General features: G+C 43.6%; 1 protein-coding gene across 1 annotated transcript in view; it reads right to left on the bottom strand.

Moving 5' to 3' along the window:
• Positions 1-16,431, bottom strand: part of LOC121287582 (phospholipid-transporting ATPase ABCA1-like) — a 186,328-nt gene that overhangs the window by 11,754 nt on the left and 158,143 nt on the right. The window contains 7 exon segments of the mRNA XM_041205510.1: positions 3,314-3,420; positions 3,830-3,892; positions 6,960-7,080; positions 8,362-8,491; positions 11,607-11,730; positions 13,207-13,351; positions 13,462-13,577. Of these exon segments, the coding sequence (XP_041061444.1) occupies positions 3,314-3,420; positions 3,830-3,892; positions 6,960-7,080; positions 8,362-8,491; positions 11,607-11,730; positions 13,207-13,351; positions 13,462-13,577 (806 nt within the window).

The following is a 16,431-nucleotide window of genomic DNA, read 5'->3' as shown; positions in this document are numbered from 1 at the left end:
TTTGTATGCAGGTACAGCAAGTAATTAGGAAAGTTAATAGAATGTTATTGTTTATTGCGAGGGGAATTGAATACAAAAGTAGGGAGGTTATGCTTCAATTGTAAAGGGAATTGGTGAGATCACATTTAGAATACTGTGTACAGTACTGGTCTCCTTATTTAAGGAAGGGTGTAAATGCATTGGAAGTAGTTCAGAGGTTTACTAGATTAATACCCGGAATGGGCAGGTTGCCTTATGAGGAAAGATTGTTCAGGCTAGGTTTGTATCCGTGGGTCGATGTGGAGAGGATGTTTCCTCTTGTGCGAGAATCTAGAACCAGGTATCACTGTTTAAAATTAAGACATTGCACATTTAAGACATACGAGGAGAAATTGTTTCTTCTCAGAGGGTCGTGATTCTTTGGAACTCTCTTCCTCAAAAGGCAGTTGAAACAGAGTCTTTGAATATTTTTTAAGGCAGAGCTGGATCGATTCTTGGTAAGCAAAGGGGTGAAAGATTATCAGGGATAGATGGGAATGTGGAGTTGAGGTCACAATCAGATCAGCCATGATCTTATTGAATGGCAGAGCAGACTCAACAGACCGAGTGGCCTACTCTTGCTCCTAATTCGTGTGCTTGTATGTACATACATTGCCGTGGATCTGGAGTCACAAGTAGGCCAGACCAGGTAGGAATGGCAGATTTCCTTCCCTCTAGGACGTTTGTGAGCCAGATGGGTTTTTACGACAAGTCGATGATAGTTTCATGATTACTATTATTGAAACTAGCTTAAATAATAAAAAGGGCAAAAGTAAATTATGAAAGAAAACTAGTGCAAAATATAAAAACTGATAGCAAAAGCTTCTACAAGTATATAAAAGGAAAGAGTATCTAAAGTGAATGTTGGTCCCTTGGAGGATGAGACCGGGGAGTTAATAGTGGGGAACGCAGAAATGGCAGAGAAGCTTAATCAATATTTTACCTTCATTTTCATGGTGGAGGACACTAGTACCACCCTAATAGTAACAGGTAGTGCAGAGGGTATAGAGGAGGAACTTAGAACTATCACCATCACTAGAGAAAAAGTACTGAGCAAACTATTGGGATTAAAGGGTGACAAGTCCCCAGGACATGATGGCCTACATCCCAGGGTCTTAAAGGAAGTGGCAGCAGAGATAGTGGATGCATTGGCTATAATATTCCAAAATTCCCTGGATTCTGGAAAGGTTCCAGTGGATCGAAAAAATGCTAATATTCAAAAAGGAGCCGGGGGGGGGGGGGGGGGGGGGGGGGGGGGGGGGCGGCGGCGGAGAGAGAGAGAGAGAGAGAGGGTGGGGGAAGAGGAGAGGAGGAGGAGGAGGAGGAGGATGGAAGGAGGGAGGGAGAGAGAAAGTAGGAAGCTATAGACCAGTTAGTTTAACGTCTGTCGTTGGGAAATTGTTGGAATCCATTATTAAGGAAGTAATAATGGGGCATTTGGAAAGTCAAAATGCAATCCATCAGAGTCAGCATGGTTTTATGAAAAGTAAATCATGTTTGACTAATTTAAGTTCTTTGAAGATGTGACAAGCAAAGTGGATAATGGGGATCCTGTACATGTAGTATATCTGGACTTCCAAAAGGCCTTTGATAAGGTGCCGCACAAAAGATTAATACACAAGATAAGATCACACGGAGTTAGGGGTAATATATTAACTTGAATAGAGGATTGGCTAACCAACAGAAAGCAGAAAGTCGGGATAAATGGGTCTTTTTCTGGATGGCAAGCTGTAACTAGTTGGGTGCCACAGGGTTCGGTCCTTGGGTCTCCAACTATTTACAATCTATATTAATGACTTGGATTCAGGGATAGAAGGTACTATAGCTAAATTTGCAGATGACACCAAAATAGGTGGGAAAGTAAGCTGCAATGAAGAAATAAGAAATTTACAAATGGATATGGACAGGTTAGGTGAATGGGCCAAAATCTGTCAGATGGAGTTTAATGTGGATAAATGTGAGGTCATCCATCTTGGTCCATAGAATAAAAAGGCGACTTATTATTTAAATGGAGAGAAACTTCAGAATGCTTCAGTGCAGAGGGATCTGGGTGTCCTCGTGCATGAATCGCTGAAAGCTAGTATACAGGTGCAGCAGGTAATAAGGAAGGCAAATGGAATTTTGGCATTTATTGCTAAAGGGATGGAGTATAAAAATAGAGAAGTGTTGTTGCAACTGTACAAGGCATTGGTGAGACCGCACCTGGAGTACTGTGCACAGTATTGGTCCCCTTACTTGTGGAAGGATGTAGTTGCATTGGAGGCGGTCAGAGGAAGTTCACTAGATTGATTCCAGAGATGCAGGGCGTGTCTAATGAGGAGAGATTGAGCAGTTTAGGCCTATACTCGCTAGAGTTTAGAAGGAAAAGAGGAGATCTCATTGAGATATATAAGATGCTAAAGGGGATAGACAAAGTGGACGTGGAGTGGATGTTTCCCCTTGTGGGGCATTCTAGAATGAGGGCCATAGTTTTAGGCTAAGGGGTCACAGATTTAAATCAGAGATGAGAAGGAATTACTTTTCTCAAAGGGTCGTGAATCTGTGGAATTCACTACCTCAGATTGCAGTGGATGCCAGGACGTTGAATAAATTTGAGGAGATAGATAGATTTTTAATTAGTAACGGGTTGAAAGGTTATGGGCGGAGGGCAGGAAATTGGAGTTGAGGCCGAAATGAGATCAGCCATGATTGTATTGAATGGTGGGGCAGGCTCGAGGGGATGAATTGCCTACTCCTCCTCCTAGTTCTTATGTTCAAATTCAGTTATTAATTGAATTTTCACCATGGTGGGATTTGAAACTGTGTCCCCAGAGCATTAGCCTGGGCCTCTGGATTATTGGTCCAGTGACATTACCACTACGTCACCATTGCACTAAGGCAGATATGGACAGGTGGCAGGGTTGAGCTATCAAAGGTTTACTGGGTCAGATAGACTTTCCTTGTTCTAACTGTGTGTAGTTAATTATTTAGTAGAGGCATATCCAAGGTTTTTGTCTTCATGGGTCTCTGGGCCTCAGGGATGATATATAAATTTAAATCCATTGCCGTTAATTTGCATTTATCCCAATCTTTTTTTGTTAATAGGTCATACCACCAATGAGACAGCAATGCTAAAAATCAGACCTATCCAAACCTCCAAGCCCATGAACTTCAAACAGGACAAACCAACAAATAATAGTTATAAATTCCCCTGGTTTTGGACTGGATATCAGCCTCTCGTTGTGGTTTAGAAACCCCTAGATCAGCAGTTTAATTTTCAGGAATCACCAAATATCATTTATAAAGGAATTTGTACCTATATCCATCAAGGAAGGCTTCGCCGCTGCTGACCTCGGTGTCACCTGTAAGCATCTTAAAGGTGGATGTTTTCCCTGCTCCGTTGATCCCCAAAAGTCCAAAACACTGCAATGGAATATTTACAGAAACTTCAGGTGCGATTCATCTTGCCAACATATAGAATATAGTTAACCAGAGCAGGGCAGAGAACAGCAGCTTCATTAATCTATGTTAATCTCATTATTTCTGTTAAAGCTGCTGACTCTTTGTTGCATATGGGACCCACAGGCATTGGGTCATCTGATATTTCATCAATTCTCAATGTGTTAAACAATACCAGGAGGCTAATCTACATGGAAGCAGAGTGGAGCTGATCCCAATCTTCTCTTCACTTGATGTGTCCACAAATGCACTTCCCGGCAAGCGTCATTAGATAGGAAAATGTGACATCCAATGTTGACAGAGCTGTGTGTCAAATATAATGATCTTATCTATTTGTAACTGACCATGATTATGCACACATGCAGGCTCTCACCTCTCCTGGGGGGATTCCCACACACAATCGGTCCACAGCTGGTTTCTTTTTCCTTCTGTAAACCTGAGAGACCAAATGAAGTGATTTATAGTTAATGGCAGTGACTTAACGTTTTTCATTTTTGGTGTATGACATACAAAAATCTATCCCTAGTTCTCATCTCCCTCCAAACCAAATCTGGAGAGATTATGCACAGGTTGTCAAAGCACAGGGTACTGGGTAGCTATCCACTGCTTGTCTAGCTGGAGCTGCCCTCATCACGAGGGTGATGGCTTGTTGGGTTATCTGCAGCTAAGTGGGAAGCATTCCAAAACCCAGCATTCTATCTTTCCCGATTCCATTAATGAGCCGGCTGCTTTGTTTATTGTCAGCAGTACAGCTCGGTATTGCAGTTTGGCCTGGTTCTGCTATAGATTTGGTTCCAAACTACCATTACTGTCATCTTGAAGACAGCTCAGAATTTTTCTTTTATTCTTTCATGGGGTAAGGGCATTGTGGGATCAAGGTCCCTGGGGATGGAAATTCCAACCACCACACCCCACAGCCAACCTGAGGACAGCAACTGTCTATTTTTTTGTTCACCTGTGGGATGTGGGCATCACAGGCTAGACCAGCACTAATTACTCATCCCTAATTGTCAAGTGGTGGTGAGCTGCCTTCTTGAAGCATTGCAGTCTATGTGGTGTAGGTACACCCACAGTGCTGTTAGGGAGGGAGTTCCAGGATATTGACCTAGTGACAGTGAATGAACAGCGATATATTTCCAAGTCAGGATAGTGTGTGGCTTGGAGGGGATCTTCCAGATGGTGGTGTTCCCATACATCTGGTGCCCTTGTCCTTCTTAATGGTAGAGGTCATGGATTTGGAAGGTGTTGTCGAAGGAGCCGTGGTGAGTTGCTGCAGTGCATTCCATCCCCAGGGTCCTTGATGGTACACACAGCTGCCACTGTTAGTCAGCGCTGAGGGAGTTGACATTGAATATGGTGGATGGGGTGCCAATGAAGCAGCTTGCTTAACCTGAATGGTGTTGAGCTTCGAGTGTTGTTGGAGCTGCACTCATCCAGGCAAGTGGAGTATTCCATCAAACTCCTGACTTGTGCCTTGTAGATGGTGGGCAGCCTTCGGAGATTCAGGAGATAAGTTACTCTCCACAGAATTCTCAGCCTCTGGCCTGCTCTTGTAGCCACAGTATTTATATGGCTGGTCCAGTTCAGTTTATGATCAATGGTGACCCCCACCACTGACCCCCCCACACCCCCAACGATGTTGATAGTGGGGGATTCAGCGATGGCAATGCCATTGGATGTCAAGGGGAGATGGTTGGAATCTTGTTGGAGATTGTCATTGCCTGGCAGTGTGTGTGACATAAATGTTACTTGCTACTTATCAGCCCAACCCTGAATATTATCCAGGTCTTGCTGCATATGAATTACTTCAGTGTGGGTCATCACGTGTGTTGTTGAATATTGTTTTATTTTATTCATTCATGAGATGTGGGCCTCATTGGCTAGGCCAGCATTTATTGCCCATCCCCAATGTTCAGAGAGCATCTAAGAGTCAACCACGTTGCTGTGGGTCTGGAGTCACACGTAGGCCAGATCAGGTAAGGACGACAGATTTCCTTCCCTAAAGGACATTAGTGAACAGGTGGGTTTTTACAGCAATCAGTAATGGTTTCATAGTCATCATTAGACTTTTAATTCCAGGTTATTATTGAATTCAAATTCCGCCATCTGCCATGGTGTGATTTGAACACGGGTCCCCAGAGCATTATTCTGAGTCTCTAGGTTACCAGTCCAGTGACAATACCACTATGACACCGCCTCCCCCTGCAGTGAACATCCCCACTTCTGACCTTATGATGGCGGAAAGTTAATTGATGAAGCATTGTTGGGCTTAGGATCCAACCCTGAGGAACTCCTGCAGTGATGTCCTGGAATGGAGATGATTGACTTCCAACAACCACAACCATTTTCGTATGTGCTAGGTGTGACCCCAACCAGCGGAGAGATTTCCCCCTTATTCCACTTATCTCCTCCATAGCCACATTCCTCCCTATTCCCTCCCCCATCCACCCAACAAGGAGGATAATCACTATTAATTATTAGACAACTGGTAAGAACACATCTGACCCCACATTTGCTGAATATTAAGTAACGTATACTTGCCTTCATTAGCCGAGGCATAGAATATAAGAACAGGGAGGTTATGATGGAGCTGTATAAAATGCTAGTTAGGCCACAGCTGGAGTAGTGTGTGCAGTTCTGGTCGCAACGCTATAGGAAGGATGTGATTGCACTGGAGAGGGTGCTGAGGAGATTCACCAGGATGTTGCCTGGGCTGGAGCATTTCAGCTATGAATAGGACTGGATAGGCTGGGGTTGTTTTGTTTACAGCAGAGAAGGCTGAGGGGGAAACCTGATAGAAGTTTACAAAATTATGAGGGACATAAATAGGGTAGATAGGAAGAAACTTTATACTTAGTGGAGGTGTCAATAACCAGGGCGCATAGATTTAAGATAAGGGGCACAGAAGGGAGTAAGGGTTAGAGGGGAGTTGAGGAAAAGTGTTTTCATCCAGAGGGTGGTTGGTATCTGGAACACTCTGCCTGAGGGGGTGGTAGAGGCAGGAACCCTCACAACATTTAAGTAGCATTAGATGAGTACTTGGAACACCTTGGCATTCAAGGCTATGGGCCAAGTGTGGGAAATTAGGATTAGAGTAGATAGGTGCTTGATGGCTGGCATGGACATGAAGGGCCAAAGAGCCTTTTTCTGTGCTGTATAACTCTATGACATGAGCAGCATAACTCACCATTAGATGTGTGTGTATGCATTGCTACTATTCTTCTGCTATTAACACACTAGCTGTGTGGACAGTGTTTTCAAAAGTATTGAGAGCAGACAGTCAGAAATTGTGCTAACTGAGATCAGGTAGCTCAACACGGAACAGAAATCAAACCAGAGACTCACATGCTCTGTTTGACTCAGTACCACACAGGGAAAATGTAGCTGCCAACTGAGAAAGCTCTGTGTTGCATTTCTGAATAGTGACCCTCATGATCAATGTTACAAATATAATTACTCAGTCTTAACAGAGAATGTACAGCAAAAACTTGGATTTCTCTTACCTTGGTGAGATCCTTGATGACTAGGATGTCACCTTCGCTTCCACTGTATGTAACCCTTTGTCTCTCTCTGGCTACATCCTCATCTTCTGTTCCCAATGGTGGAAGTTTTAAAGACAGAGGCCTATGGAGAAACAGCAATACATCAGATGATCGCTGTAAAACAATGAAGTAAAACCAAAATCTTCTGTAGTCTGGATATGGACCCTTGATGGTATTAATTACAGATGATTCTACATTGACCCCAGAGTCTGGAAATGTGATGTCAAACAGGCTCTGTGCATTGCCCCTACCACCACCTCCCTGTAGTGATCCAAGAACGGTGCCTCTGGTCTCCTTTAGACCCATTGATAGCTGATTTGGAAACCAGGACACATCTGATTTTGTGGAGGCAGTGGGTAGAGTCATCCTCTAGATTAAGAAAAATTCTTTGGTTTAAAAAAAAACTGGTGCACGGTCCCTGATCCAATCCAGTGTTTTTTATACATAGACTCGCCATTCCCTAGCCAAACAACATAGCATACCCTGACCCATTTCATTGCCTTTATACTCAGAAAATTCCACAATCCTCCCAACTCTGTTGCATGCATGCACTCACTTCAGGATGTGAGCAGGCTGATGAGCTGACCCAGCTCAGTGCATTTATTATCATGCCGAGGAAGTTGTGAGTGTTTGAGTGAGGCACCCAGCTCTGATACAGGGAACTGAATGTGGGCCTGTAAGCTGATATTTGACAGTGTGCCTTGATAGCATGAGGCAGCTTGTTGATGCACTGTGAAGGCTCACACAGAAAGAACGGTAACTTATATATAAGGCAGAGGAGGTCAACTGGTGCCAGTAGATGTAGACCTAGCAAAATGTCCATACCTTCAGAAGGGTGGGGGGGAGAAAAAAATCCCCAAAATAAACAGCAAACATCAGCTTGAAACCTGTGGTTAAGGAGATTCAGGTGACAGCACTGCTGTAATGTGTAAAATTAAATTCCTAGCAACTTGTACAGAAAAATTTTAATCGGTACGTTTGCCATCAGTAACCCTGCAAGTAAGCTACAATTAACAGGCAAAGATAATAACCAATGCAAATGATCCTTCTGAATTACAAACAGTTCTGTATTGTATGTCCACGTCTACTAGGAACAGGACTGAAGTCGTCCACACTCATATCAGATAGAATCGTCGCAACCAGCTGGGAGAAGAGACTTTAACCCCACCAGTTAGGACTGGATGAAAATCCAGACCCTAGTGTTGAAAGCTTACAGCTTAATCCATTGCTAGTTTACCCATACACAATTCCACAAAATACATTCTAGCACAGGATTGGATCTAGCATTATAAAATGGGTCTGCACTCACTTATTGATCAGAAATCGCTTTCCTGAAAAAAAAACTATCAGCAGAGCACCTCACCTTATTTTGATAAAGAACTTGTACTGCAGAAGAATTGTGAACAGAAAGAAGACAACTCCCTGGACAGCCATGGCAAACATGTTCTTCCCCACCAGGTCCCAGGAGAGTGGAGACATGAACTTCTTCTCTCCTGCACCACAAATCAGAAAATGCATGGGTGGATAATTCCCCAATTCCGAATCAACAGAAACATTACCATCTTCACTAAGTCTGTACAATTGGTAATAAAATCTTCTCCCTGCTGACTTTGACAAAGTCACTGACCTAGGTTTTCCAATTGTCAAGCCCATGACAAGCCAAATCTGTTACTTCAGTAATATGTTGTGTTAATGGATTTCAGCTGGGGGGAACATCAGGGGTGCTACAATTGGCCTGAGTGCCCCAAGTACTCAGGGTTAGAGAAGATTCCTGCTCCTGATCATTTTTTAGTGACCAACCTCAGTCTGCCCTCCTCTCATTTTTTTTGGGTGTAGTGCACATCTGGATGTTAGTCAAAGCCAGATTGGGCTTGGCTGTGAGGACTTGCATTAACAGAGCCTGCAGACACTCACAATTAAGGTTTGCACATGAGAAATGGTCACTTGGGTGAAGTAGGAGAGGGTGACTGCTGCCTAGGCAATTTGTAAAGCAGCACACTCAAGAGAAGAGGGGAGAAAATAAAACACTATAGACCTGGGAAAAAAAAGCAGGTTTCAGTCTGGGGAAAGAGCAGCAAAAACAGAATATAGGGCCTGAACTTCCTCGGAGTGGCAATCAGCATCAGATTGCCACTCCATGCCCCATCACTTACGTCAATTTTTTTCGATCCTGTCTCGCCCGACCTTCGGGCGAGGTCGAGGTAGTGCAGCGTGTCTGGGACCCAGCATCAAGTCCAGGGGAGTCAAAGGTAAGGAGGCCATGACCCTTTTTTATGGGGGGAGGGTGTCGGAGGTCAGATAGGGGGTAGACCGGGTTTACACAGTCCATTGACATTTAAAGGTCCTTAACAGGTGAGGGGGATGGGTACACGGGTGGGTGGGGGCCGAGGTGTGTGTGTGTGTGTGTGTGTGTGTGTGTGTGTGTGGCCTTGGGAGGGAGGAAGTGGCCAGGAGGGGGTACCAGGCCTTGGAGAGGAGGAAGGGTGCTGGTGGAGATGGTTTTGGGGGGGGGGGGGGGGGGGGGGGCGTGGAGAGAAAGAGACAGAAAGGGGGGGAGGGGAGAAAAAGAGGAGGGGCGTCAGGTCTCGGGAGGGCGAAAGTTGGGGGGGGGGGGCGGGGGGCGCGGGGTGGTGGTCAGGCCTTGTGAAGGAGAATGAGGGGATTGGGGGCTGTGGAGAGGGGTTGGGCCAAGCGGGTCCCATTTGGGTAGGTGGAATTCCATGGAGGAGGGGTAGTTGGAGGTTCGTTTGGGGGGTGGGTGCAGCGGTAGGGAGGGTGGGGTCTGTACAATAGTAACCCAGAAGTTAGAAATGGTTTTAATTTATTGGATCAATTTAATTCATTGGTTTCATTTGTGTAACCCAGTCAGAACCATCTGAAGTTTGAAAATTAAAATTGCAGTTTCAGATGGTTCCCAGTGCAAATTTGCACTTCTGGGCAATTGCTGTGTAAACCTCAGCTGTGAGCTTCTGAAGGGGATTCCCCAGCGCATCTTTGGGGTAACCCCTAATCCAATGCTGAGTAGGAAATTATGACCCAATATCTTTTCTTCCTGTAATGAAGAGCTCATTAATGAAATTATAGAATCAAGGTACAATTTTAAACAGGGTGCATGAAGGGAGTGACATGGGCTATTTGTGTCCAATACTGGGCACCAGACTCAAGAACACAAAAGGTTTGGAAGGGATATAGAAGAAATGTACAAGAATGTGATGAGGGATCACAGCTACATAAGTAGACTGCAGAAACCATAATTTATCTTCTGAGAGCAGAGAAGGCCAAGTCAAGATCTGATAGAGATGTTTAAAATCATCAAGGGTTTAGATAGAGTAAATAAGGAGAAACTGTTTCTAAAGACTAAGGATCGAAAACCAGAGGGTTTAAAAAGGTGATTGGCAAAAGAACCAGAGGTGACAAAAGGAAAGGATTTTATGCAATGAGAGGCCAGGATTTAGGATGCATTATGAGGATAGAGAGATGGATACACCTTCAGAAGGGAATAAGATAAATTCTTGAAGGAGGAAAACTGGATTGATTTTCCAAAGAGGTTCAATGGGTTGAATGACCTCATTCTGTGTTGTGCTATTTAAATGATTTTGTCCTGTAATGAAGAGTCCATTAATTATATCACAGGACCTGGAGCTTTGTAGTGCACAATTTTGACCGACTAATTTTGTTATCAGTCATTATCTACATAATTTACGGAGTCAAACTGGCTAATGAAATTCATTAAAAGATACTCAATATCCAAGCTTTCTATGTGCAGAAAATTTAAATTGACATGGCCCAATTATCTGTCCTTAAAAAGGATTGTTTTAAGTTAAAATGAATGGGCATGAAACTGACAGGCTCCCTTACGGACATTTGTGCAACACACATGATTTTTCTAAACTGGTCGCACCAAGGCAATCCAGTTAGCCCAGGAGCAGGAGAATCTCCTCCATTGTTATTACACTCCACATTCTGGCAGACTTACAGCGATCAGTGCCATAAGAAACTATACTATATGAAAAGAAACAATTTCATACAACATCTATGCAGTTATCAGGAAAGATTCAGTGGGTTGAGGGATCTTTTCTCTGAAATGCAGACCACCAATAGGAGACCTAGTAGAGGTCTTTAAAATTATGAAGCGTTCGATTGGGTGGCGGTGGAGAAACTGTTTCCACTTGTGGACGAATTTAGAACAAGTATAAGATGGCCATTAACTGTTTGCATAAATAATTGAGGAGGGATTTCTTTATACAGAGTGGTGAGAATGTGGAATTTCCTGCTATGTGGAATGCTGGAAGCAGATAAATGTATTTAATGGGAGGCTTGACACATACATGAGGGAGAAGAAAATAGACAGGTACGGATACAGGATGGGAAGAGGTAGTTAGATTGGGAGGAGGCTTGTGTGGAGTATAAACAAAGGCTCAGCCCAGTTAGGGTGAGTGGACTATTTTTGTGCAATACACATACTGGGGAAGTGAGAGGCAGGCCATGCAACTGCTGCTCCTCAGTCCTGAGAATTTCGAACCGATATCCAGATCTGAGGTTTATCAGCTCAAACCACAGATCAGGCATGCACTAGGTTTAGAAAAATCATTAGAAGCAGTAACTGACCAATCCTCTCATAAGCATCTGCCATTGCTTGATTCTTCACCATGTCAATCATTCCTCGACCCAGACAGAAATGTGGGAAAATGAGGAAAACTTTCCTCAGGATTTCATTGACCTCATTCAATTTCTACACAGAAGAAATATAAAGAGAGGGTCAAACATTAAACTCTTTAATTCCAGTTTCTCCCTTCCTTTCCTGATCACTGATTCTTACTCCATGGATACTGACTGCCCTCAAGTACCTCGCTGAAGTGCCCCTTATACCCGTGCTAGCCTAGACTGATGGTTAACAGGCTGTTAGGATTTGGTAGGGTTCTGCAATACTTGATTCTGTCCTTCCCTGACATCCAATACACACTCTTCAGTCGGGGTAACCAGCTTGTGATCAGGAGCAGGAGCCTTAAATGCTTCTTCTCTCCCCAGTCAAGCTGTCTGGAGGACAACTGCAGGATCCTCATCACTGCCCCAGTTAAGCTCAATCTGGCTTGGCAGCTTCTGGCCTGTGTGTCTCAGCATATTTGCAGATCTCCAACACAAACCATAGGTTGTGGAGAATTACAGCTGGTGCAACCTCAGTCTCATGGTTGCCAGGGAGAAATGTTGGTCAGAATAACTCCCTCCTCTTTTAACAATGCCACAGGATTAACATCCAAATGAAGCACCTGAACAGATACATAAGGACTTGATTTAATGTCACATCTGAAGGACAACACATCGAACAATGCAGGGCTCCCTCAGTACTGCAATGAAGTGTTAGCCTAGGCTTATGTGTTCAGGTACTGCAGTGAGGCTTGAACCTGCAACCTCCCTACTCAGAGGTGATAGAGCTAGGAGTTGAGCTGAACTGCAATTCATTTATTCACACGTGCTACTGTTTCTTTCACAGTTTACTTTTCTAAAGAAATTAAAACAAAAACTGCAGTGGATCCATTAGCATCTAATAGGGAAATGACCACACAGTGACTTTTCAACTTCAGTGTTTTGTTTCAATTTCAGACATTTGTTGCTTCTTTTTCAACCTCAAAAAAAAAAGCAAATTCAAACTTCTTGTTGCACGTGTTCAAGTCCTCACCAGAATCCTGTAACATCAATGTGCCCCTTTCCCCAACCCTGCAAGAACTAATTTATCAGCATCATATCCAACATCATCACTGAGTGTCACAGGGCATTGATAGCCAGAGGTGTGGGAAAAACAATGTCAGCACCTGGTGATAACAGGGGAATACCAGGGCAATGATACCCAGTGATACCAAGGTCATCAACAGCTCGTGGATTTAGAGGGATATCGGAAATCAATACCCGATGATACAGGTGAATACCATATGGACAGAGGGGAACAACAGGGTGAAGTAATGGTGAGTACCAGTCTGTCAGTCATTGGTAATGGTGCAGTTTGAGATATATTAAATATTATGCAAGGAAGGGAATTGGGTTTAAGAGTGATTTTCTTACAGTACATCTGTACTAATACACTGAAAATGCTCGACAATAGCAATGGCACATACAACCTCATTATCTGTTAATTAATCCAAACTTCCCTCAGGATTCCTGAACATTATAGGGCATTATTCATCATGTAACAAGCAGGAAAATGGTGTCTTACATTGTCGTTAAAGAGCTCCAGGACAAAGGTGGCCACACTTCCATTGATACCAATGAACAGGTTAACACAAGTCAGCGCCACATAGGCAGAACTGGGGATACTGAACAAAAAGGATGCTGGATACATGAGGGGAGTGATGGACCACCTGAAGGAACAGGATTAGCAAACATGAAACCAACCAGGAAGAGCAGCAAGAGAACTTTTACAAATTCAACTGAAAGTACAATTTGGGGCTGAAAGGCACTACCCACTTACCCATAGAGGAACAGCAGGAGGATTAGTGCTGGCAAATTGGAGGCAGATACATAGGATTTTTGTTGAAAACAGATGAAGATAATGACCACCAGTGTAGCTGACACTGCGTAATTACACTGAAAAGGAAAGGTATGGAATGATATAATTCATTAGTTATTAGTCACTCCTTCTAAAGAGCAATCTACCCCATGTGACTAATCTCCTTTTGCCTTGCATGAACAACTCCACATCATCATCAAGATTTAGAATGAAGGAGGAGCCATTTGGCTACAGTGTCTGTGTGGCTCTTTGAAAAGACCATTCAAAAGTAATACCCTTCACAGATGTAATGATCACAGCCTCAACAAGTCTGTGGAAGAGGGTTTCATGCATTAACACTCTGGATAAACAGATTTTGTCCGAATCTCTCTTTTTGCTCTTAAGTCGAAACTGATGACACTTTGTCCCTGATTCCTCAACTAAGGAAAGAATTAACAACTTAAAATTTTCATTATTTTAAAACTCACTATTGAGTTCCTCAGCTTTTCCCACACTAGTGGAAATAATTCCAGTATTAAGTCTCTCCTTGATTTCCTGGAATCACCCGGGTTAATATATGTTGCATGTACTCTGTTGTTTTCTACAACAGGGCATACACAACTGCACATAATACTCCTATAGTGGTCTAGGTCATATTTTGTATAAATGCATCATTATTTCTTTACTTTTTCACTCTGTAATCCTACTTATAGAACTTCAAACGCATTTGCACTTTCAGTGAATTATGTATTTGAACTCCATTCTGTTCATCCATAATCTTTCCATTGTGTGAATATACCTGTTCATTCATTGTTTTTTTCCCCAAGGTGTCTTACCAAGTACTTATCCATATTAAACTACCTGTCTGCCTATTCTGGCTATGTCTTCCTTAAGTCTTTCAGAGTCACAGAATCACACAGTGCAGAAGAGGCCCTTCAGCCCATCGAGTTTGCACCGACATGTGAGAAACACCTGACCTACCTACCTAATCCCATTTACCAGCACTTGGCCCATAGCCTTGAATGTTATGATGTGCCAAGTGCTCATCCAGGTACTTTTTAAAGGATGTGAGGCAAACTGCCTCCACCACCCTCCCAGGCACCACATTCCAGACCGTCACCACCCTCTGGGTAAAAAGGTTTTTCCTCACATCCCCCCGAACCTCCCGCCCCTCACCTTGAACTTGTGCCCCCTCGTGACTGACCCTCCAACTAAGGGGAACAGCTGCTCCCTATCCATCCTGTCCATGCCCCTCATAATCTTGTACACCTTGATCAGGTCGCCCCTCAGTCTTCTCTGCTCCAACAAAAACAACCCAATCTATCCAACCTCTCTTCATAACTTAAATGTTTCATCCCAGGCAACATCCTGGTGAATCTCCTTTGCACCCTCCCCAGTGCAATCACAACCTTCCTATAATGTGGTGACCAGAACTGCACACAGTACTCCTGCTGTGCCTCCCCAAGGTTCTATACAACTCCAACATGACCTCCCTATTTTTGTGATCTATGCCTCGATTGATAAAGGCAAGTGTCCCATGTGCCTTTTTCACAACCCTACTAACATGCCCTTCGCTTTCAGAGATCTATGGACACACACGCCAAGGTCCCTTTGTTCCTCAGAACTTCCTTGTCAAATTACTCCTTCCGAAGTGTATCACCTCACACTTTTCAGGGTTAAATTCCATCTGCCACTTGTCTGCCCATTTGACCATCCCATCTATTTCTTCCTGTAGCCCAAGACACTCAACGTCACTGTTAACCACCCAGCCAATCTTTGTATCATCCGCAAGCTTACTAATCCTACCCCCCACATAGTCATCTATACTGTTTATATAAATGATGAATAATAGGGGACCCAGCACAGATCCCTGTGGTACACACTGGACACTGGCTTCCAGTCACTAAAGCTGCCCTCTGTCATCACCCTCGGTGTCCTACAACTAAGCCAATTTTGAACCCACCTTATCAAATTACCCTGTATCCCATGTGCATTTGCCTTCTTTATAAGTCTCCCATGTGGGACCTTGCCAAAGGCTTTGCTGAAATCCATATAAACTACATCAACTGCACCACCCTCATCTACACACCTGGTCACCTCCTCAAAAAATTCAATCAAATTTGTTAGACATGACCTCCCTCTGACAAAGCCATGCTGACTATCCCTGATCAAACCTGCCTCTCTCTCCAAGTGGAGATAGATTCTCACCTTCAGAACTTTCTCCAATAGTTTGCCTACCACTGACATGAGACTCACTGGCCTGTAGTTCCCTGGCTTATCTCTACAACCCTTCTTAAATAGCGGAACCACATTAGCAGTTCTCCGGTTCTCTGGCACGTCCCCTGTGGCCAGAGAGGAATTAAAAATTTGGGTCAGAGCCCCTGCGATCTCCTCCCTTGCCTCCCTCAGCAGTCTGGGACACAAATCATCCAGACCTGGAGATGTGTCCATTTTTAAGCCTGCCATCACCTCCAATACCTTGTCACTTCCTATATCAATTTGCTCAAGAATCTCGCAGTCTCTCTCCCCGAGTTCGATACCTTCATCCTTACTGCTTGTCAAACATCTTCCTTTTGTGTCATCAGTGAATTTCAATATTGTGCTCTTGAAACAGAAGCCCAAATCATCGAAACATACGGAGAACAAAAGTAGACCCAGTACTGATTCCAGGAGTTCAAAACTTTCAATCCTTCTTTGGTCTAAGCAAAGCCCATTAACTGTAAGCTCTTGTTTCCTGTCTGCCAACTAACTTGCTGCTACTTTCCCTCCTGTAATAAAACAGACTTTCTAACAAATATCTTGACCCATCTATTGAATGTCTTCTGAAGTTGAATTGACATCACATATAATACACTTCTTTCATCTAATTAGTTAGCTACTTCTTCAGTTAAAAAATACATTGGTCAAAGTGGCTTGCCTTTGACAAATACATGTTGGTTGTCCTGGATTAAG

This window comes from Carcharodon carcharias, chromosome 14 (assembly GCF_017639515.1).
Source record: "Carcharodon carcharias isolate sCarCar2 chromosome 14, sCarCar2.pri, whole genome shotgun sequence".
NCBI classification, from domain to species: domain Eukaryota; kingdom Metazoa; phylum Chordata; class Chondrichthyes; order Lamniformes; family Lamnidae; genus Carcharodon; species Carcharodon carcharias.
This window is presented reverse-complemented; position numbering and strand designations above follow the sequence as displayed.